This window comes from Ornithodoros turicata, chromosome 2, assembly GCF_037126465.1.
Source record: "Ornithodoros turicata isolate Travis chromosome 2, ASM3712646v1, whole genome shotgun sequence".
Taxonomy (NCBI): Eukaryota; Metazoa; Arthropoda; class Arachnida; order Ixodida; family Argasidae; genus Ornithodoros; species Ornithodoros turicata.
The window spans coordinates 64488182-64512123 of record NC_088202.1 but is presented as its reverse complement, the minus strand read 5'-3'; the positions used below and the strand labels follow the sequence as shown (position 1 = coordinate 64512123).

At 42.8% G+C, this 23942-nt stretch overlaps 1 protein-coding gene across 2 annotated transcripts; it reads right to left on the bottom strand.

Annotated features, from left to right (window-relative positions):
- Window positions 1-540: 540 nt before the first annotated feature.
- On the bottom strand, window positions 541-23916 carry LOC135385500 (acyl-CoA-binding domain-containing protein 5-like). Of its 2 annotated transcripts, XM_064614848.1 has the most exons (10): window positions 23741-23916; window positions 22462-22591; window positions 16010-16082; window positions 15734-15772; window positions 11756-11903; window positions 11532-11609; window positions 11390-11463; window positions 10648-10912; window positions 8294-8514; window positions 541-5562 (listed from the first exon to the last, which is right to left on the bottom strand). In XM_064614848.1, the coding sequence occupies exons 1-10, from the start codon at window positions 23799-23801 to the stop codon at window positions 5425-5427; spliced, it is 1227 nt and encodes a 408-aa protein (XP_064470918.1). In that variant the 5' UTR covers window positions 23802-23916; the 3' UTR covers window positions 541-5424. The 2 variants fall into 2 exon arrangements, with proteins under 2 accessions (XP_064470918.1, XP_064470919.1); XM_064614849.1 differs by lacking the exon at window positions 15734-15772.
- Between the last annotated feature and the right edge of the window lie 26 nt (window positions 23917-23942).

The following is a 23942-nucleotide window of genomic DNA, read 5'->3' as shown; positions in this document are numbered from 1 at the left end:
AACATTTCTGACTGAGAGGGATGCATTTGGGGGACCTTACTTGGCTGGCATCTGGGTCATTGCCGCCCTGTCTCCCGTCATTCCTGTCACCGCATCCAGCAGGTACGATTGACACTCTATAGTGATGCGGCAACTCTTACAATGGCCGATCCACGTGGTGGCGTGCTTAAACCCATACACGCTTGCTGGAATCCTCACGGCTTACAAGGAACTGGAATCACGGGACCCTGACATCCGCGCGGGAATCGTGAAGGCTGGACTACTGTCTCCACTCGCAGCGGTAAACAATTGAACACTCTGCGGCAAAGCACTGTAATAGCTTAAGAAACCGGGTACATAGGTTGACTCAGCATCCTGGGTGAAATATCTTGCCTATTTCGTTGGCATATTTTTCTGTCATTGGTTCCAATATTTTTGGAACTTCTAAATTCGTGAAGAAAAGAGCGATCGCGAATTTTGCGAAAATTACTATGATACAGCACTTTGCATATCTATAAACAAATGCAAGAGAGAAACTTGTAACATGTTAGACACTCAACATGCTGGTACAAATCATTTATTAAATCATGATACAACCTTTTTCACAATACTAATACGTTTACTCGTACTTCCACCACAATTAGTACGTATCAAATTAAAAACCACTGTCCAAGACACATCTTTACAACTTTATGCCCTATCAACTCTCTTCAAACATTTCTTATATATACACAGAATAGGTATCACAGTTGTGCGATGGTAAAAAATATATATTTTTCTGTCTGCTATAAATCGCTATTCACTTTGTGCTACACTTTTTGAAAAAATGCAGACTCTGGGCTCAGTGTGGCTTGGACTTTTTTTTTTTTACCAGAATAACCTCCGCAGCCTCATAATACTGGTCAACAAGGCCTTGGTACTTAGCAACTGTGTTTGTACGACCTGCATGTTGTCATATATACTTGCATTTTGTTCTTCATGCTGAGTTGGATTAGATAAAACATGGTTTATGTCTGTGGGAGATTCAACGTCACAGACGAAGACTTTTGTAAAAGCATGCAGTGCATGCAACCATGCTCTTTGATTTATGTAGCATGGGATTTTTTAGAGACTAACCTCATTCCTGGGAAATTCTCACTTTTCGTGAACTGTGATACACAATTCACTGCTGTCAGCAAACTCGAAGCGACATCAGGAAGCATCTCCTGACCAACCAACAGCACATTAAAGCAATACCCACAACAGTGTACAGCTAGGCACAAATATTCCAACATAATGATCAGAATTGTGCATAACAAGACACTTAAATGTTTAAAACTCGAGTGTTGATTTGCAGAACTTTCAAAGTACCGTAATTTCACGCGTATTAGCCGCGGCTTATGTGCAATTTTTTTCTTCTCACGGGCGTTCTGCGGCTTATCCACCGGTGCGGATTATCTGATGACTCTTTTTTTCCTGGTATTTTCCCCATACGCCGGTTTTAACAAAAGGGTCGACAGTGTCTCTGAAACAGCACTGCCGTGCCGATGCACGAAGAGTGCGTAACAGGGACGGATCCACATTCGAGTAGATTGTTCTTCCTGGTGCATTCCCCCAAGCAGCTTTAACGAAAGTGGTAACATGATTCACGTCTTCTGGAAGACCACTGACCCATCAATCCATGAAAAACGCCCAACAAGGGCACAATCCGATCTTAGTAGACCTCTATAGAGCTGACCTCCTTTGTTCTACACCACGCCGACCCCGGAATATTGACCACAGGCTTTATGGCCTTCTCTATGGTCTCCTTTGGCGCACAAATAACTCGTCTCGTATTACCCGCGGCTTATCTGCCAGAAAATTTTCAAAATTATCCTAAAAACGCCTCCTGCGGCTTATCTGCGGTGCGGCTTATACGTGTGAAATTACGGTATTATGCTCGTTATGCAGATATTTAGACTTCTTAAGTTTCATGTGGGACTACACTTGTAGAGTTTCTCCATGCCAACAGAGTTTTAATTTTTAATAAATTTTATAGGGAGAGCTTAAAACAATCAGGCACAATGGGCTGGCTTGGCATGGCTCAACAGACCCTATCTGGCTAGTTGTGCAACAAAAGCAGTTACTGTCCTTTGGTATCCCTTATACCCAATGTGCTTATACAGTCGCAGAACGATATTTCGGACTCCAAAAATTCAGGCTTTCCAATTTTTGGACAAACCTCTTGGCACCGTCAAACGTCCCATACAGCCAATGTGTTTCCGTTTCCAATATTTCTGACTGTGTTTCGGATGGACTGCCCTCTTTTTTATACTCATTTCGCTCCGAGCATGCCCGGTTTTTTTCAAACTTTTCGTCTTCCAAGAGCCAGAGTAGATGCACTGCAGTGCGTTTTGGGACTCAATATTTCGGACCGTGCCACGAAGGGAAGCGTGCCGACCCAGCGCATGCATGAAGGCAAAGCTTGGAAGCTTGGAAACTCATGGAAGTGTATCACAACAAGGCTATGCTAGCAGAAATTTGCCCTGATGCGTTAGCCTGTTTACGCGCGCTGAAGCAAACTCCTGTCGACAGTTATTTCAAGCCGGTGTGAGCGATAAAAAACATAGAAGATTTAAGCCTTTGTCTAAAAATTCAGACTGATTTTGTGGCTCCTTGAAGTCCAAAAAATCGGTCGGCGACTGTATATGCCTTATACATTTTTCACCAACTCATGTAACTTTGTACGAGCTAGCAGATACCGCATACGAGGACCAACCGAGTTGGTGAGAGCTGGCCACACAGCAAAAACCTGTCGAGCTGCTTCAAAGAGATTGAGCCTCGGGCCAATCGCCGCTAACAAAAACACGTGACACCTTGCTTCTCCTTACCACTCATATACAGTGGCATATTTACTACAGACTACGATGAAATAATTCAGCAGTCAGCAATATTTTTGAGAGAAGCTACACCTACTGGTGAAAAAAATCTGCCACGGACAGGGATGCAGAGTGTGACATATGCACAAGATGACCCCACTGATGCATAGTTGGCCATAGGACAGTGGTTGGCGTTAATCTGCAAATTTCAACTAGCCATAGCTTCTTTTGCCTTACTCGTTGTCAGCCTGTGGGCGCTGCTTTGATAACGACATGTGCCACGCATACCACAGAGGACTCCTAAATGAGCTTTCCATGTTCATCATTTTGTGGCTTTGCTCTTTCTGGCAAAGTTCCTTTCGAACTGCACTGTTAGGCTGGGGTATATCCCTTCCAACCTAGCAGGAATTACTTGCTCTGTATCAAAGCATTTAACGTACAAGAATACATTCTTGTGCTAAACACGCTGACTAAATGACTCAAATACTATTTAATACAAAGTATTTTGTACAGTGTCTGTCTCAACACTGCTCAACTATCCAAAGCTTAACCCTGCTGGCCTCAATGCATGAACTGGTAATGTGTTTGCTTGTCACTCCAATAGCTACAGGGTCGACACAAGCAATTGGGAGGCATGGTACAGGTCGATTAGACGTGTTGTCCTCTCGAGAGATATGGCATTGAATATGCTGTGCCAGCATAATGTTAAAAAACACTTTGGACGGCAAAATTACTCCACGAACCAACTACGGTCACCACCACTGGAAGCTATTTGAGAAGATTCACTGGTATTTGCCCCGAATATCGAATTGAAAAGAAATTCGCACGTAACAAAAATATTAAATTGATTTCAACCACGTCCACCTTGCAGTGTTTCCAACATTACATGTACTGTACACAATTAGCAATAAGAGTGTTTGTACAAACAAAAAAAGTAAAATGGAAATACAGGAATCATACTCTAAAAGTAGAGCTGTGCAAATATTAAAAATTTCGAATGTGAAACGAATATCCGATGCTATTCGAATGCTATTCTCAACCTATTTTCAGTATTCGAAATTTGTGAATATTTTTCGAACAGTACTGACGCGAGGTATCACCATCGTCGTTCTGCAAGTGGGCTTCACCTCACTACGTCGAAGAGTTAGGTGGAGCCCACTTCACGTCACCGCCATTGTTCTTTTGGTGCGTGGCTACATTCTGCAAGTCGGCTTCACCTAATTACACTCGGGAGTTAGGTGAACCCCGCTTTACACTGTTAACAATAAAGTCACTAAAGTCTACAACTTCCGTGAGCTCATGGTCAAAACTGTACCCTGGGCACTGCATGTTCCAATAAATGTATTCCCATCTTTTGGAGTTATGTTCAGCAATAGATGGAAATACGTAAGTGCAGTTCCTAAAAAAAGCGCAGGAAATTCACAATGTAAACATAGAAATGAAGAGATGCACACGAAGCAGGCTGCATGGAACATGTTGACTAACTCTCAATGCAGTTGATCCCACTAATGCAGTCTACCATACACAACACAGAGGGACCCTTCTCTCACCATACGTTATGCTGGGTGAAAAGGTGCACGAGTTTGGAGCACAACATCATATAATGAGCACAAAATATTTCACCATGAGGTAGTTGAAATTATTCGAATTGGGCCTTTTCTGATTATTTGAATTCGATTCGCCGTCTGAAGAAATTATTCAGATTCGATTCGCAGTGCAAGTGAAATATTCGTAAACTATTCGCAATGGAAATTTTGCTATTCGCACAGCTCTAACTAAAAGTAATCTCAAGGGGGCAAGACACTGAAGTGGGTTTCCCAGCTGTACAGCAGAAACTTAATAAGGAAGTCGGACTAGTAGACAGTATTAACAAGGTTTTCTCAATGAGTTCAAAATAATAACGGGCTGTCAATACAGATGATTTAGTAACTGTTTAGTATGTAACAAGAAATCATTGTACTTGTACACATAGCTTAGCATGAGCTATATTCAGGCTTACTCGCACAGCAAGCACCACAAAAATTTTATCCCAAGGATATGTACGGTGTAACAAAAACCAAATCTGGAATGTGGTAAATGGGAGACCATATGAGAGGGTCTACCGATTACAATAGCTGCTTATTGATGGGGGTGGGGTGAACACCTGAAACAAAATGATTTTACAGGCCTTGCTCTAAATTATCTTCACGTCATCCTATGAAGCAACTCTGAACTTTCAACATGCAATTTCGTTGCAGGAACTTAGCACAGCATGCACCGCAAGACTATACATTTCGCAGCCCCTAATTTCACTGAATGTTGAAATCAGTGTGAAAATGCTGAAAGAGCAATACGCACAATGGTGCACGCTTCTATGATGTTCTGCAACTGCTAGAAGGCAGGAGTGTGTGTAAATTACACGGGAGGTGTTCACAGCAAACATATAAACAACTTTCTTTTTCGCCATAAGGAACACTTGTACACGATTGCACGTGCCTCGAATTGCACAGAAATGGTGAAGCTTGGATGCTGCGCACCTGGTGGTCCTGTGGCCTCATGGAACTTGTGTGCTAGTGTGCGCTATGTCTGCACTGCAATGGTTGTTTGCTGGTGATGCAGGGCAGCTAGGTCAGTGGAGTCCACGCCTATGAGAACGTCTCCGAAGGATGTACAGGCCAATTTGTAAGGCGATGGGCCATGAGAGAATCACCAACAAGATGTGCGGTGGGATGTTGCCAAACAACCACCAGTGTTGGTTTTGCTGGGCCTGGAAAGAACGCATGAAATATAAGACCAGCATGGTTAGGATTATGTCACTATGTGATACGAAAGTGAGACACACAAAATTGAAGTGGTGAGTTTCTTTATAGCGGTCATCAACTATAAGGACCAGATTTTCTGTCCATATTCAACTAGGGGACCAGTAGACCTTGTCCACTTTCGAGAACTGCTAACCTGGGTGGTACAGCTGGTACAGTGCTGAATAATATTTGTCGACACAGTGCAGCTACTACTATTTGGTCGTTCAACTCAAGTTTTTGTAAATTGGACGTGGATGTAGGTTTGATGGAATGTGACGTGGGGTATTGTCATTGCGCATGCTCAAAGGGACTTTTGAGCTCCTCTTGCACTATGGGGTTCTGTGTGCTGTATGTCACGCTCCTATTAAGAGTAGACTAAGCGTGCGGTCGAAAGTTAAGGTCTCAGACGCAGGAGTTCTGTGAAAACACATCATGTGTGTGATATACAGTCGCCGACCGATTTTTCGGACATGCTCGATTATTCGGACTTGTTCGCGGAACGGCCGCGGGTCCCATAGAGATGATGTATAAGAACGTCCAAAATTTCGGACGTCGTGCAGCTCCGTCGCTCGATATTTCGGACTCTGTTTGCCCAACCCGCGAATTTCTTTCATGGGGTGACGGAAAACATTGGTATCATCTGAAATTCGTATCAAAAGAAATCAACCAACTAGAATATTGAAGAAAAAAAAAGGCAGTGATGATTGTTTATTTTCCATTCCTCTGAGTAGAAGAGGTCTGTCGTAGCGCTTTTGCGTCTTCGTTTTTGGCCAACGGCCCAGCACGTGCTGTCCGCCCGCGAGTCGCGCGACAGCGCTGTAAAGCGAGCTTCACCTACAGCACGCATGCGTTAGGTGAAGCCGACTTGCGGACTTGATGACGGCGGTGCATCTGTCAGTGTTCTTACAGTGACGAAATGTCGCTTCGGGAAATAGAAGCTGATGTTATCAGGCAGAGCTGGAAGCTTGTTAGGAAAGCATCGACAAATTTTTTCAGCCTACTAGGGCTTAGTAAAGTTTATTTTGAGGCAAAATTCGTTTTTTCGGACTGCTCGATTATTCAGACTCTTGCGCGATCCCCGCCGAGTCCGAAAAATCGGAGGGCGACTGTACGTTACAACAATGCCGAATAGCACCAAACTATACAACCATCAAAACATTTAATTTACACAGGGACATGCACATCATGGCGTGGAAAAAAAAAAAGGAAGAGGAAAGACATTGCAAAGAGAGAGGACACAAAACAAGGTCAAACAAACAATTATTGCATTGTATTTTTGTATGCCCCTGCCCAGGCATCCTAGTATGAAATTAGCAATGCTTCCTTTATCTTTCTTGCAAGGTGATAAATGCGTGATGTAATGCAAGAATGTAACGTGCATCTTTCACCCCATCCTGCAGGAGCACCCTGTAATTTGACAAAGTTAGCCAATGGAAAACTTCAGTCAAAACAACCATTCTGGTTCCTTTCTACATGTGTGTTTATTGAGCGATCTGCCTGCCACGTGGCGGCAAGCAGCATAGGGAGTGGGCCATGTCCCCTGGGACGGCTTCACAAAGAAGCACGTTTCTCTAGCAGACAGACTATATGGGAATTCAAGGGGGCTATAGTACCGAGCACACTAAAGAGGGGATACAGCTGAGAAGTAAAGAGTTTGCGTAGGATGCCACTGAAACTGTATGATAGCACATGATTAAAGAATTTCGTCAGCTGCCGTTACCATTTGGTCACATACAGAATGCACATTTTCCACTCAAAAGAAGGGGGTGAACCAGGGAGGTCCAGGTCCAATATGATGGAAAAAAATTGAACGACGTGCGGAGTCTTCCAGCAGCATCTCGACGTATTTCACCGGTATATGAGTGGTAGTGTGCCGGCATATTGCCGACCGTCGGCGGTAGCACGTTATTAGGGTATGTACTTCGTTTGTGCTCGCGCAATGCAGTGATAACGTAAGTATAGGCCTAGCATACTAAAATTTTGAAATTTTGTGTCCTTTGAATATCGTAATGAACACTCCCGTGCAAAGTGCACATCCCCACCTTTTCAGACTTTTTTTTTTTTTAGAAAAAGTGCGAGTAAATGTGGTAATTGGTTCTAGCACAGAATGAGAGTGCTTGCTCCGAATATAGCGTCTATTGCGATAAAAAATTTGTCAGTTCCAATAAACTCTGTTGATGCTGCAGCAGTTATAAAACGATTGTAGACAACAGATGGCATTCGCTACTAGAGGAGACCAAAATATATTAGTAATGCTGAGCTACAACAGTGCTTTGAATATGTAAGATTATAAAATATTTTTTTACCCACATTATCCAAGCAAATAAAGTGTTTCCTCCAACTTGAGATCCCATTTGAGGTCACATCATGGGTGTTTCATACAGCAAATCATGACCTATGTCTAAGGTTTTCTAAGACCCTGGTTTTCTGCTGCGGCAAATTTAAAATTCTGTGGCGCCGACTTGTAAATTTCGCGATTTTCTGGGGTAAAGGAGTCAACTGCTGCTTGAAACAGGTGCATTCTATACGCGAGAGCATCTAATATGCGAGCAAATACAGGACTAATTGAAATATGCAACTGGGCACTGTGAGGCTTCAGTGTTGGATTTGTTCTACGTTTCATGCCTTCAATTATTAGCGTATTAAAGCATTACAATCATCTTGTCAGGTACATTTTGTTACACAACGTGCAGATACCTTTGATTGCTGCAGGAGGGTCTCAAGGGCTTCCAAACGTGCCACTACCTCATCCATAGTGTGTTGGAGCCTCAGTACAGCTATGGCCAGCTGCTCACTCACTTCCATGGGCAGGTGTCGTCTTCCTCCGCTGCCACCACCGCTGTTGCCTCCGCCACCACCGTAGTAACGGTTCGGTGCACCTGGCATCGCCGGTACATTGTCAGCAGCAATGTCGCCATCTGCATAATTTTCTATTGATGTTTGGAACCACTCATTGTCCGATCAATTTCACTAAACTAAATAAAATATCACCGTAATAAGTGAAACGAAATAGTTCAGGTAACAGCCAGGTTTGTTATGATCACATCCGTGCTGTCATCTGGCTTATACGTAGAGCCTGACGTTTTCGGGAAATATTTTTTGCAGCGATAGCTGTAAAGTGGAGGTATATATTGAGGGGGGAGGGAGATTCCGGAGTCAGTGGAAGAGGGTCTGAAGCACCCAGTAAAGCGCCTCACAAGGTCTTGTTGAAATAAGCCTGCGCTAAAGTGCTTCCGCCCACGCCTCACAGAGGGTGCCACAGTCTCATGTTGTAATGTCGGTTGCGTCTGACGAAGACGAAAAAATCCGTCACCCTGCGCATGCACTCTGGCTACTGTCTCGCCTTGGCTAGAAAGCAAAATAGACAAGCCACGTTGCTAGCAGAGTTGTGTGTTGTGGCGTTGTGGGACGAGTTGTCCGGTTGAGCCGTCGTTTCGTGTGTTTCCTCATTCGTGTGTGTGTCTTTTCTGTGCTCCTCATACTCAAGGATTACGATTCTTACACTTTCATGCGTATTTTTGTATAGTTCGGAGACTGCTGCATGGGCGCGAAATCTATGAAGCCATGTACTACGCACAATCATGCAAAGTACGCGTAGTAGAACAGAAGAAAATCAACGAACCGGTGGAGAAATGTTTAGGAAAGAGCCTCAGGCACGGCAGTAGAAGATAAAAACAGCTGTCATTTGGTGATTCTTCCACCGCACTGTGTGGAAAAGATTTTGTGTTTTTTTTAAATCCGTGTTAGCGCCGCGAAGCAACTGTGGCTGCGAGTGGCATACAAATGTGGACAGATGGAGAGAAGACAACAGGAAGGAATGGGGGACAGGGGAGGTTAGTATACGTCATGGGCCGACTGGGAAAATAATGTCACATTAATTCTGCTACATGCAACACGTTCCCTGTAAACAGGCAGTTGTTTGTTGTATCCCATTCAAGTAGTTTCTGCTATCATAAAAAAAAAGATAAAAGATGCATGTATGTACGTCTGCACCAACGTTTCTGCGACGAAAAAAAAACGAAAGCTGCAAGGGGACTGATGTGAGCTAGTTGGTTTGGATCAAATGTAGACATGATGCGGAAAGAAGAGAGGACACTACAGACCTTTTGTATGCTTTGTGAGCTGCATATTGCGAGTTCATGCATACACCTCCGTCTATACCCGGCGCCTGTCCCATATGGTCACATTCTTCACCGTGCAAATGCAACCTGCAGCTTTGGAACTTTTTGAGTCTAGAATCGTTTTGGAATACGCGGGGAGACATTGCACCCCGAGCTGTATTGTCCAATCACCTGTACCTCCTGTTCCTTTACACACAATTCTTATTGTGACAAAAAAAAAAGTTACCTTAACTGAGCAAATTTCGGAATTGCACTTGTAAAACCTATGATCATAAAGCAGAAATAAAAAAGAAACGGAACGCATGTCATAAAAGAATCCGGGCGTAATGTGTGCAGCAAAGAGAGCCACATCCCATGGTGCTCCCCTAACTCCAGGGCTATCCCTGGCGCTGCAATTCAGAAAAGCAACTATTCATCCACCCATCCACAATGCATGCGCAGACGTGCGGATTCTTTCCTCTCTGCAGACACAACCAGAATGTTTCAGCTGGACCAGACAGCTATCGCTATTGGTGGAATAACGCAAAGGATTCACGTTCATTCTGTCATATTTTTTCCAAATTCCCTTCCAGTATGCTAAATTTGGGGAGAAATCGGGCTGTCGCCATTCAAAAGATACAGCTGTATGCGTGCCATTGACGATAATACATCTGTGTGAGATCAAAATATGAGTACAGTGAAACCTCCCAATATGGACACTTCCTTACTGCGAACAGCTTGGTTTTCCCCGGGGAGCTCTAATGCTCTTACTTCAATACCTCATGTATACGGACACCTCCCTTCAGCGGACAAGAATCCTGGTTCCGTGGGTGTATTATTTTAAGGATGAAGTGCTATGGTGGTATTGGCATTTAATCATTCAAAAAGACTGGTTTCAGAATCATGTTCAGTGTTAATCTGCATGCACTATGAACAAATGACAACGATTACCTCTTCGACGGTAGCCTCGGTTGTGCCGGCCTCCCCCTGGTGGAACCCCGCCGAGGGGCCCACCAGACCGTTGCTGCCTCTCGTCTCCTCCTCCCCTGGCATTTGGCAGATCTCCGTTGACCTTCTTCTTTTCCGCGTAAAATGCCCACAACTGGCTGTCGTTCTCGTGTACCAGCACCCTCTCCGTGCCGTTCTGAAGTGCTTCTCCCACTGTGTTTTCAATCGAGGAAGCTTCTGGTAGGGGTGATGCACTGTCTCCATCATCCTAATAAGCAGAATCCAGCCAGTTCAATTTGAAATAAAAAGTGCTCCCCACACATATATAACTAGCGCCTGAAGTTTTTGGGAAATACTTTTTTCTAAATTCAGGGGTCAGCTCTAAATGCATGCAAATTCGAGTGAAAAAACTTTCAGTATCCTAAATTCGGGGAGAAATCGGGCTCAGTTACTCAAACTAACTGTACTAGTTTGGTACAAATGGTGATGTAACTGTATTTGATGCCAAACAAGTTAGTGTGCATTCCTACAGACGTCTCATTGAGAACAATTTGCCGGGTAAAAATCAGGTTTCACCCTAAAGAGGCAACCTTCAATTCGGGGTACAAATTCGGGAAAGAATTGGGTTAAACACTAAAGCCTCAGGCTCTATTTATAACACAACATAGTGTAGTTGTCACTGCTTCAAGCAGTAAGACTCAAAACTACACTTTTTTTAATTTATGTTCCTGAATGAAATATTTACCTCTCCCATATGGTCGTATGTGTCAGAGAATTCCTCTTCGCTTTCATAGGACGATTCGTGACCATTCACAGGCACTGAGAACCAGGGTGTAAAAGAATGTTGCAAGACAAGAGCAGCAGAGAGAAAGATACAGAAGCTATACCTTGCGAATTTCCAGCAGCTTTCTTGTCCTGTGCTCCATTTACTGCTTTTGTGCATGTATGTGATTCTTCTTCAGGAACTGAAACGACAAAGCACATACTGAAACAGCCCAAGCACAAGTGCAACAAGGTAATTTTTTATTCGTGTAGCAGCACACTTGGGTAAAGCAGCAGTTGAGACTCTGCACTGGATGAGAACAGGAGCATATTATCATAATTTTCTCACCGTCCAAAGTTTCGATGTCATCCTCCGATTCTCTGTTTCCGTTGAGCCTGGTGAGGAATTCGTCTTTCTGGGGCATTCCCTCGAAGAGTGGTCCAAGGAGATCCATGAATTTTGCCACATTCTCCGTATAGGACATGGCTTCCACGATCTGTTTCAAAGTGGTCATCCCTTAACATGCAAATACTGTGCATTGTTGTGACAAAACACGTTCTAGCGAGGCTCTCCCGATTAATTTGGAGCACACGTGCACTGGAGAGCGTTATCATGCATAGTAACATGGTGAACAGGCCTTCTGGTACGCATCGCAGTGAAATAATTTCACAAATGCAGGCAAGCACATCACATTTTAGCTATAAAACTGAGAATTTCAAAAATGCCAGGTACGTTCACAACTAGCAGGAAAAAAACAAGATAGCTTTAAGGTTATTGTTTCAGCTTCTGCTATGCATTCATCAACGATTGTATTTTTGGACACCATATGAGCAAACATGTCATATTTCTGAGGGGCTGTAGTTTTTCAGAGTGTGTGGCGAGTACATAATAGCTATAAAAGTACCCGCTACATCCTCCCTTTCGCTTTAGAGCAAATTAAAAATAAGAACACTCAAACACAGTCATGTCTCGCTTATCCGGAGTTCAGATATCCGGAAAGCATCGCTATCCGGAATACATTATCGGGAACGAGCCTGTTACCATTAGATTTTGTCTCGGTTATCCGGAATTCGTTATCCGTATCCGGACAGCAAGTACGGGGACCAATCTTCCACGACCTAGGTTATTCTCGTTCACTTATCCAGAAACGTGACAACGTCCTCTGTCCCTGGCATGTGCTGTGTTCGCATTGTTCCGAAAAAAGGTCACATCTCACAGGGACATTCTGTACTGTCTGACTCCCGTTTCTTCAGAGGTCACTCCCTTTTGAGGTGTGCGGGCACACGGTAGAGATGGTCAATGATAAGCGGAAGAGGTGCCCTGTATCCACCGGGCGCAAGAAATCCACATGTGAACATCAATGTCCAGGCCGTCGGAAGGCATCGGCTGTCTTTTGGCCTATTCCAAATACATTTGCAAAAGATAAAAATATATGCGCGGGATCAACCTTCTGAGACGTTACACTTCTTTGAACAGCAGGGTGACGCAGCGGGTGCCAAGGCTGTGACCAAAATTCTGTCACACGCGTGCTTAAATATTTTCAAGCAGCTCACTTCGCATGAATTTTTGAAGTAACGATCTTTTCCTTGTTTACTTTTCTGGAACTATAAAAAGGTCTCCCAAATTTGGGGGGTTTTTCTCCAGAAATTTGCTCGGTTCAGTTATCCGGACGAAAAGTGACGACTCACGAGGTGTCCGGATAATCGAAATATGACTGTATAATCATTATTTCTACCGAAAGGTACAACATATTCTCAGACTACTGCAGTGGTGTGGCATATCGCCCTGGCAACACTGGTGATCGATGTGATAACTAGAGGTGTGCATGGGCAAGTAAATCCATATCTGCACTGCATCCGCGGATGTGCCACCCACGGCTCATAATGCAAGTACTAAACCCGCGCTGCCCACAGCTGCAATGTAGGTACACCTGCATTTTACCTGCAACACGCAGCAACACTTAATGTCTACCCACAGAGTGCCAAAATGTGCAGATATCTGCAAGTATTCTTGCACCCACGCTCACCTACAGTGATAAGTTGCCACAGCAGCTATTTCTAGTGTACAGATCATTACTGCATTGGCAGGAAAAAGACTGTATCCTCTAACGCCAATATTAAAAACTACAAGATGCTAGTCTATTTCATGAAACGAGGGCAATGAAATATTCAGGACAATCGTGCTGCTAACATGCATTTTCTAAAGGGTGCAAACTTATTCGCAAGAACTTAAAAAAGCATGTAAAATTGCTAACGTGCTAGCTATTTTCTTAGACAATTTTTTCTAAAGGGACTGAAGTTTTATCAACTGGTAAATCCTGTATTTCTAGGTAGGATGCCTTAGACACACACAGTGGTGGGAACGTTTTAAGTGCATTCAGACAAAGAGTCAAGAAGTCAGACTTTCTCTTGATATTCACTGTAACTGTATTCGACATCGCTGAATGGTATATGTCGTATAGGAATAGAGGTCTTGATGTTCTCACAAAAAATGACCATATCGAACATTTGACCATGTGCAGTACAATAATGAGCAATACACATTGTATACGTTATACGTGTACAGTACTCTCGATTAAATCTTGGAGTCCTAATGAAATATCTGTCAATGAGGACAAGATGTGCAAGAGTATTACAATGGTCAGTGTGACCAAATTTCCTAGACACTGACATTTATCAATTAGACATTTCCTTCCACTTGTAACTAGAATACAATGACAAATCCAGAAGAAATGAGAGCCCCATCCAAGGGGCCTTTAATATGTTGTCATAATATAACAGCTAACAGCTGAACATGGACAGATTTTCATAGGGTAATATGCCAATTTTGGCGCATTTGTGCGCATGTATACATAGTGCCAAAGTAAGACCCTTGACAACTTGCTCCTAAGCACCATGAACGTTACACTACTAGTGTTAGTCACCAGCATGCTGCCTAAGCACCCTTATGAATGAACAGAGCCCAGGTATGACCTTTTAATCCAGAGCCATCGCCTTATAACGTTTAGATCTAAACGAGGTGCTCCAGATATAAAGTGCAATGAAATATATAGCAGTGCTATGGTTCCATCACATGTGTGCATTCAATGTCTACACAGTTAACTTTTTTAACCAATCATGCACTGGAAAGCTTTTCTGTAACACAAAAGTAACCTGCACCAGCTCTACTGCATCTGTAGCACAGGGCTATTTCCGCAACACAGGACTAATCGTAGCTAATTTTACATATATTTGTGTGCAAGGGATGAATCAAAATAAATGTCCTTTCAGTACGTACTTTCAGTATTCATTCTGCACGTGATTTTACAGTTGGGCTTTTGGGATTGGGATTTTATGGGTTATTTATTCCATGGTTCTCCAATATGGAGGTACCCAAAGTTCAACCCCCTGAAATCTTGAAGTAAAATTCAAAATGCAGTAAAACCATGAAATGAAACCACCTAACACAGGTACTGTGCACAGACAGATATTGATCACAATACACAATTGGGAGCACATGGACTGACAATTCCAGGGTATGTATATGGGGCCTGCAGAAATATTAGTAACTCAGGGAAATTAGGAGTCAAACCGGGAGTACAGTAAACACAGCAGAGCTGCAATTTACTGCAGGAAGCTCCGTACGAAATGCTGCATGAAGCTGTGCACAAAATCATGTATATATAATCAATATGCCAAAGATATGCTCTGACAGCAGAGAGCTATTTACGCTGATTCTCACTGTGGCACACAACACAGTTTTGCACTGTCTCGTCCATGTACCGGGTGAGCTACTCGATTCCCTGGGTCTAGCATATTTAGTTAGCGACGAAGACAAAGAAATGCGAACTTTTTGCACGCTGCAAAAGTGTGTGTGACATGCAACTGTTGTTGCTCAGTCGACCAATCGTGCTTTCTGTTTCAACATTTGGAATTTCCCATCTTCCTTTGATTCACTATGCATCACATATTTTGACAGCGGAGACAGACTGTAAACCTTTGTGCATGTACACATTTCATGAAGCACAAAACAAAAATTTCCAGTAGAAAAACAGCAGAATTTGGAGATGTTTAGAAGGTTCTGATGGAATTCTCTCGTGGCTTTTTCTTTTTTACAATAAAAGTGTCTTCTAGCAAAGTCCTTGTGTCTTGTTTTCTTCTGTAGTTTTGCTCTCATCTTACTGATACCATCAGCAAAACTGACTACAGAGTTATGTTTCAGCATTCAATATGAACAAGGGCACGAGGATTAGCCCCCTAACAGAAACACTGCCTTTTGCAGGCGATGGCTCTGAATGATACCGGCACTTTGTGTTAGTGATTCCCTTTCCCAATTTTGCGACCATACCTGATCTTGGGATGCCTTTTCTCCTAACTGTTTAATAACCTGCGAAGCAAACAGAATGGCATTCCACACACTTTCTGTAACCAAACAAAATGTAGCAACATGCTCTGAAATAAGTGCACTAACAATAAAACATAAACACGGCACACAGACTACTACAAACGAAACACACACACACACACACATAAAATTAAAGCGAGAACAAAGCTTAAATAAAGACAACAACAGAGCAATGTTATGCGATGGCTTTTCATAGTGTCTCTGGTCCACCTTAATTACCTTCACAAGCTCTTCCACATATTTCTGCATTGCTTCTTCTTTAGACATGTCACCCAGCTTCATCCAGGCATCCCTGAAACACAAATTAGACACTGATAGTTGCCTACTTGCATGCTGCTACCACATATAATTTACGAGGGCTGCACCGAAAGTAATGCAAAAGTGGTCATGACTTCTTTATTAACTGATGTAGATCTCTCAAACTGATGTAGTTGGAGTGACTCTTCCTCTATACATGTGTTACATAATCTTTTTCTTCCTTGCAGGTGAATTTATTTTATTTATTTATTTATTTATTGCAGGTGAATAATGGATTCTAAGGAGAAGCAATGTGCTGTCATTGAGTTATTGACAAAGGAGGGGTGCAGGCTGTCCGACATTCACACAAGGCTACAGAATGCGTATGGAGATTTCAATTTCAATTTATTTATTTTTGAGGTGCCTGTAAACAGCCTGTAAAGCCCTGGATAACAGTGCACACTTAATCAAGCTGACACCTTTGACAAGAGCACCATTGCACAGGTAGATGAAGTTTAGAGAAGGGGAAATCAGCATTGAAGACAAGCCGCGCAGTGGGAGACCATCAACTGCGACCGCTGACACGAATCATCAGCGAATGGACGAGTTGATTTGCGCGGACAGATGTGTCACGATTCGTGAGCTTGCTAAACAACTGGACTGTGGTCACATTTCCACACAGAAGATGGATCCCTTCTCCAAACTTCTTGATCCACCTGTGCACATTGCTCTTGTCAATGGTGTCATCTCTGTACACATTCTGTAGCCTTCTGTGCATGTTGGACAGCCTGCATCCCACCTTCGTCAAGAACTCAATGATAGCACGTTGCTACTGCTGAGAATCCATTATTCACCCTGTATAGAGGAACAGTCACTCCAACTACACGTGCAATTTTAACGATCTACATCAGTTAATAAAGAAGTTATGACCACTTTTGCATTACTTTCGGTACAGCCCTCGTATAATCTCCACTATAATACGGTGGCACTTAACTCGCATTTGCACGATTCTGAAGCACTACAGCTGCGAGTTTTAGGGTAATAGTAACAAGAATATTCACTGAGACATGTACAGTAGGAACGTATGAGCTGTAAGGCAATGAAGAATAATGACAATCACAAAATTTTAAGGCTGCACGTTGCCAAATAAAACCTGACTGTACTTGGTCATCACTGTTTAAGTGATTTCCAGAGGCAGAAAATGTCAGGTCGATGCATAGTTTCACCAGAATGCAGACACATATGTCACAAGATGAGACATTTGGAACTCCATATTCTAGATGATTTCAAATGCACTTTCAAAAATTGTAAGTTTGAAAACTAGAGTCACAAAAAATGTTCCATGAAAGGATTTTCCAAAATACACCATTAACTGAATCCCACTACAGCAAAGACACGAAGCCCAAATGCAGATGCTACATCCTTTCCTTTGCACAATAGAGACACCCGACAGCTGGACAGCTGATCACGCTAGTGATCCCCTGAAGCATCCATTTACCTTGATGGGTAAGGGTACAACACCTATTGCACGGCGGCAGCAGCAATCATGAAAGACCTTCACGCCTGGTCTGTGTTTACTGCGTAACTGTTATTATGTCTGTGCCGAATTAGATGAAGCTGTGCAGCATTTCAATTTTAATTTGTGCGCTCATTATGCTGGTTTTGTAATACTATGATGCTTGCTGCCACCTTCTGCTTTGCTTGACACTTCTGTTTTGTGCTAGTTTCAAGTATTGAATCACTTGAGAGCAAAGCACAACAAAGCGATGCACTGAAATTTTGACATAGTTTAGAGCGTGTGTGTATACCTGCATGTGCATTTCTTTACCAAAATGTGTTCTGCTATGGTTAGTAAGTCTAACCTGTGTTAATTAATAATGACATAAGGTACACAGAGCATGCACAATGTTGATAACTTTAGGAAAATGCAACTAGTGTTGGGAATCCCAGGTCTATCTTTTCAGTACTGAAATTTTTGGAGTTTTCCTGACAGAGCCCAGGATCCCAAGACTGGATTTTGGGACTTAAATAAAACCAAGACAACACATATACACAGCTATTCAGCAGTAACTCTGATGTTTCCTGTTTGCATTTGGTGTGTCTTTCCTCGATGCTCTGTCTCTACATGTCAATCAAAACAATCATTATAATTTAGGGGTTGGGGCAGTTTCATAGGTGTGGTTGATTACATCATGGACGCATTGTACCAAATGCCAGAATACTGAAGAAAAGAAATTATTCTCCTAAGTGTCATACTCAGCGAGACAAAAGACCCCGAACAAGCTCCTGGTAAAGTGCCGATGCCACGGAGCTCAGAGTTTCATCTATTCCTATTGGCAGTTGTAAGCATGTGACTTCTCGTGCGCTGTGATATCAGGGCCGCATGAGTTTCGGTATTTGCGGTGCCCATTTTCTCAGCTTCTATTACTCTTTCTGCTGTGAAACTTTCAATGCAGGTTCACGTTTGTCTTTAACGTTTATCTGGGATAACGTCGGATGACCTGTCCTCAACCCCCGTAACAATTTCCATTCTTTTTTAATACGCAACACTTTTTATGAGTAAGTTTATGAGGTCTCTTCTATGGTCTCTTCAAATTTAATGTCGTTCGCAGCAATCACGTACTGTGCCCACGGATTCATTTCACACAGGCACCAAGGATGAAACTAGGTTTTGATTTACAAAACTGAATCAAAGTATCAAAAGCTCAGACTGTTTATTTGCCGCGTGCATAGTTTACATTGTGTCGCAGGAGATGTGCATGGGCAGTGGCATAGCCGAAGGGGGGGTTTTGGAGGTTCAACCCCCCAAAGGTACCCCAAAATGGCACCTTTGGTAGTGCATTTGGGAGAGGCAATCGAGGGGAACCCTCCTCTACCATGTAAGGTCCCCATAGAACCCCTCTCGAAATATTTTTCTGGCTACACTGCTGCGTGTGGGTGCCTTTCATTGAGGCCTCCAACAGCTATCTGTATTTGGTCACACATCCTGGCATGAACATAGCGTCCAGCACATCTTCGGCACGTAAGTAAAACCACCCGCTCGCTCAATCCCCTCGACTTCTGTGGGAAGCTGCTACACCTCGTTTGTTCTGTCGATCATAAAAGTTAACTCACTGCTCCGATCACAAGCCTTCCTTTTATTTTTTATTGTTCACGAGCACGGTGCCACATTGTCTGTTCAACCAACGCCACCTAGATACAGAAGGCCTGCTGAATGCCTTCTCTCCCTCCTTCGCTACGTGGTCAAATAAAGCCAGAGTTTGTCTGCTACCGTGATTCGCCGTTCTGCAAATTCAAGAACTCGCAAATGACTGCAGCAAACTTCGCAAATTTGAACCTGCAGACTGAAAGTACAACACGCTTTCCAGAAAATTAGTCTTAAGGGAAAATATAGGACCATTTTGCGCTCTTTTTCTCCCATCTAGTACATAGGGACTTTCGTTACTCACAGATGACAGTGGCTGCCCATGCGGCTGACGGTGGCTAGTCTCCATGGCTACGACCGCTGAAAGCGCGTTCATGATTGGCTACGGCCTTTGAAAACACAGTCCTGATTGGCTGACTCTTAGTTGTTATGTCACGTCGACGAGTAAACAGGCTTTCTATATCGACGCTGTCGATGCCCTTTGAACGGACAAAGCAATGCATAAATAAAAGTGCTAAAACCGCAGAGCTGGGACACCTAAAAACGGACACAATTACAAAGAGCACCGTTTTATCGTGCCTTTATCATGTTGTACCAACCCGCCCAAGTTTTATCGCTGATTCAATGCACAGAGCCTCGACACAGGCGTCAAAAATGGCAGCCTAGGAATGAAAGGTGGTATTGGGGTGCTTGGGAGGCAGTTAAAACCAGCGCTAGAAATTAAACGACCCCTAAGTGTTCCACAGTTCAGCGTCGTGACTGTGCCAACAGTGGGTCTGCAGTATTCCCCTCAAGTGCCCAAATCCTGGGATTTCAGCAATAAGGATATCCCAGACACCAACACTAACTACAACATATTAGTCCCACAAAAGAGTTACCAATCTCACATCTTGAAACCTACAACTTCAGACTTTGGCTTCTTTTTGCAATCGCAGGCAAATCACTGTGGACTGCTGCTTCATGCTGTGCAATGCATGAGCAACGACACCACGTGGGCATCGTCAACTAATCATCAAATAAAAAATTATACTATTTGCAGAAAGTGAGGAAGTGACAGCCAGATATAGATGAGAAATAAGCAGGACATAGAAGCCCCTAGAACACAACTGCTGTAAATTCTGTTCTGTCGCCCTATTGCGTCAGTCTGTCTAATTTTCGTGTTCAAGCTCAGGCTCGTATATTTGCAATGAACTACAGCATATATTGAATAGAAGTTACTTCTGTGGCATTTATTTGGCCAATTAATAACCCATTCTCTGAAATGTCAGTTCTAGCTGTCATTTCTTTGTTTGGTTTTTGTTTTTGTTTTGTGGCACAGGGGCAACTTTTTGGCTGTCATGTGGTAAGAGAATAATAATATTGGTTACGCTACAACACTAAATACAATAAATGACTATAAATATATTCTAGGTTGCACAGTAATACGGTACATGCATTGCGTGATATGATTAGATATAATCTAAAAACATGGCTACTCATGTAACCACACTAGTGTTTTCGCTGATGTTGCTGGAATTGCGAACGAAATATTACAGTCCCTACAGTTGCAGCCTCATAATGGGCGTGCTGCAGCAAATAACAAAGGGCGCTGTGCTGGAACTGAACGTGCAAGGTCGTCTATGATAAACTGCATGAAAGCCTTGGTGCAGCACTTCAGAGGCATAATTAATCGTGAACCAACATATAAAATCTTAACATCAATTGCAGACACTTAAACTACCTTCACGAATCCCCTAACCTGAAATGGAGATAAGTCAGTATCAGCACATCACTGCTGTCACTTATACTGTCCATTCTTATCTTGACTCGCGATCTCTAACCCTGTATACAGTTAAGGCCATCCTGCCAATTCAACTCCTGTTATCAGAGAGATCTAATCACTTTATCAGTCTGCAATCCACCACTTTCTCCTGCCCTACATAAAAGTTGCTCTGGAGGAACTAGATATTTTCAAGCGGAAATATTGGATACAGGCTAGGTCAATGTCCATTGAACGTCGAGTAGATGTTCTAACAGTTTGATGCCTTTGATGAACTGGTTAGTTTGTGAACTCTACACACCATTATGAGCATTTATGAATTATTCAGCACACCATGATGCACATTTATGAATATCGTGAATTATGGTTATGAGCTTTTGACTGGGTTTGGCTAGAAAAGCCAACGAGCATTTATGAATATTCAGTATTCCATTATGCACATTTACGAGTATTGCGAATTATGGTTATGAGCTCTTGACTGGGTTGGACAAGAAAAGCCAATGATGGTTTGTTTTCACTGGACAAAAAATCTAGGCAAGAGATTTCTCACGTGATACTGACTAAACAAATTAGTGCTGTATAATGTTGAACGTAGGAAGAGAAGGCAAGCGAGCAGTGTATGTTTCCGTTGGATCGTATAATAAGCTTCATACATGGTGAAACACTCTTCCTAGAATGCTGCTTCTGCCCAGATTCATCTAGGTTGAAGAAGACTCAGTGCTTTTAGGAGAAAAGCTTTCCAGTGCTACCTTACTGCTGTTGAAGATGTCACGCATGTGCAATGATTTTAGATAATTACAACTACAGAGCTGGACAAAGTAGTATTAACACTTATTATGAACACCTTCAAGCTGCTGAGTGAAAATGCAGAGAGTCATTAGGCATCTTCTCATTCTACAGTAACATATCACTATAAATGCAGCCAGCTATTGGTACTTTCCTCACAAGATGATTTTGTACAGGAGTAGGAATGATACAACATTATCACGCAAGCATTACCTCACACGCCTCCCTGATAATATTGCTGCTGTCAAGGAATTGTCTGTTTGAGGCTTTGATGGCTGTGACCTACTCTATGCAGGCTACCTGCAGCACAGCACAGCAGAGGAGAGGAAACAAGGTCAATGACCCTCCACCAACCAGCAGATTTCTCTTTTCTGGATCAACCGACTTCTCTCAATTTTCAACATTAAGGCTTTCTGCAGCCACTTACTGCAACACCACAACCCAAGGGCTGAGCATGTATGGTACAACTGCATAGCCTACACTGATCAAGACACTGTCTGGAAGGGCATACCAACATACAGGTGACGGGCACTTGTATATGTAGTTCCTTTCTTGTGTTTTCAACAACACAAAATAGGCCTTGACACAGCAATTACGCTCATTGCATGATTCAAACTGATTTGAAGCCAAAGTTGTTTCTGAACTTTATGAGATAAAAGCATTCTTATCTCCTGTAACACCTCCAAATTTTGACACAGCACGAGCCCCACCACAAGGTACATGTGGACAAGTAAAAACACAAACCATTTTGCGTTTCCTACGATATCCCAAAACCTTGGTTTAGGAACTTTACATTCAGCCACTGGTCCCTGGGTAGCCTGTTTGTAGTAGGCATAGAACTTGAGTTGAAGGTCGTGCGACGGTTGAAATGACCCTGAAAAGCAGAAATACTTTTTTTTATCTCTTCTGTTTCATTAAGGTTAATAGATGCCAGGGATTGTACTGGGACATAAACGACACACTTTCCTCAAATACGTTGCAGAAGATACCAGCATCAAATGTATGTGTCAATTTTATGTTCGACAATGAAAATGGTAGAGGTGTGTCTTGTCAGATCAAAAATAAAACATTATTTAAACACACTGCAATCTGGCATCATTCGTTGTCGACGAAAGGATTCTCTTTTTCTCACTGAAAGTTCTCCATTGGCACAGTTGTGAAATAATTGCAGTTCGGATACTTCATTGTTTGTGCATCATACAGAAGTGCAGCCAACCAGCTTGAGACATAAGAGTGCTATTGCACAGCATTATAAGTATTAAATAGAAATAGAAAGCATTTACAACAATCTGGGACCTCAACTGCAATGCAACCGATATCATGAAACAATATGACACTCGAAGAACAAGAACACACAGGTCTTTGCGGGATCCCAAGCTGGCGTATAACAATGCAGCATGCACACTTTCTCGGTGCAGTCTACAAGAGTCTGCTTTATGGATGATCTGCCTATAATGCAGAGAGTGCAGAATTTTTGCAGCACGAGCCTACCCTTAAAAATGTGTTTATCGTGCCATAAAATTGCTGTGTTCCACTTTCTTACATCTGTCTGCAGTGGCTTTTTCCCTTTTGTTTCGAATTTCTTTCAGATCACAAACTGAGCAAAGTTACCTCATTCCACACTCGCGTAATTCTTATCGAATAAACTTGCTGCATTAAAATAAATAAATAATAGAAAACAGACATAATCCTGTTCGATACACCCTGTGAGTAGACTGGGAAAACATCAAATAGGAAAAGACGCATGAAACGAAAACTATTCCAAAGGCTAACATTCTCACACTTATCGGACGGATTTCGTCAAACATCTATAGCAACTTTGCACTCTGTACTGCGTGCATGACTTGCATGCGACGAATATACACGACAGACAGCATCCCTAATTGTCATCTTCCAATCAGGTAGCCGATCAGTATGCGTCGTAACAAGTTCTGACAGATTTTGCGGTAGTTTTCCTCATCTAAGCCTGTTCCGTGGCAGGAAATTATACGTGGAAATTATTCACAATTCAGCAGAACCTCACCATTTTTCGGCAACCCGCGGATAACCTCCACTGCTGCGTGGAACTTTTCTTCCGTCGTCATGATGGTTATCAAAAATGATACACAAAGCGCTGACAATTAGAATAACTGCTACACATTTGTATGTTTACTCCGCAGCTGACCCCTTTGCAGATTTTTTTTCCTCCCTCCGTAAACCGACTGTCACGCCACCTGCGTACGTTA

Excerpts from the sequence above, each read along its gene's own strand:
- LOC135385500 (XM_064614848.1), bottom strand. The coding sequence starts at position 23,801 with ATGACGACGGAAGAAAAGTTCCACGCAGCAGTGGAGGTTATCCGCGGG. Across the intron at positions 22,592-23,740 it reads CCGCGGGTTGCCGAAAAATG|GGTCATTTCAACCGTCGCAC; the intron begins GTGAGGTTCTGC and ends TCTGCTTTTCAG. Across the intron at positions 16,083-22,461 it reads ATCGTAGGAAACGCAAAATG|GGATGCCTGGATGAAGCTGG; the intron begins GTTTGTGTTTTT and ends TTTGTGTTTCAG.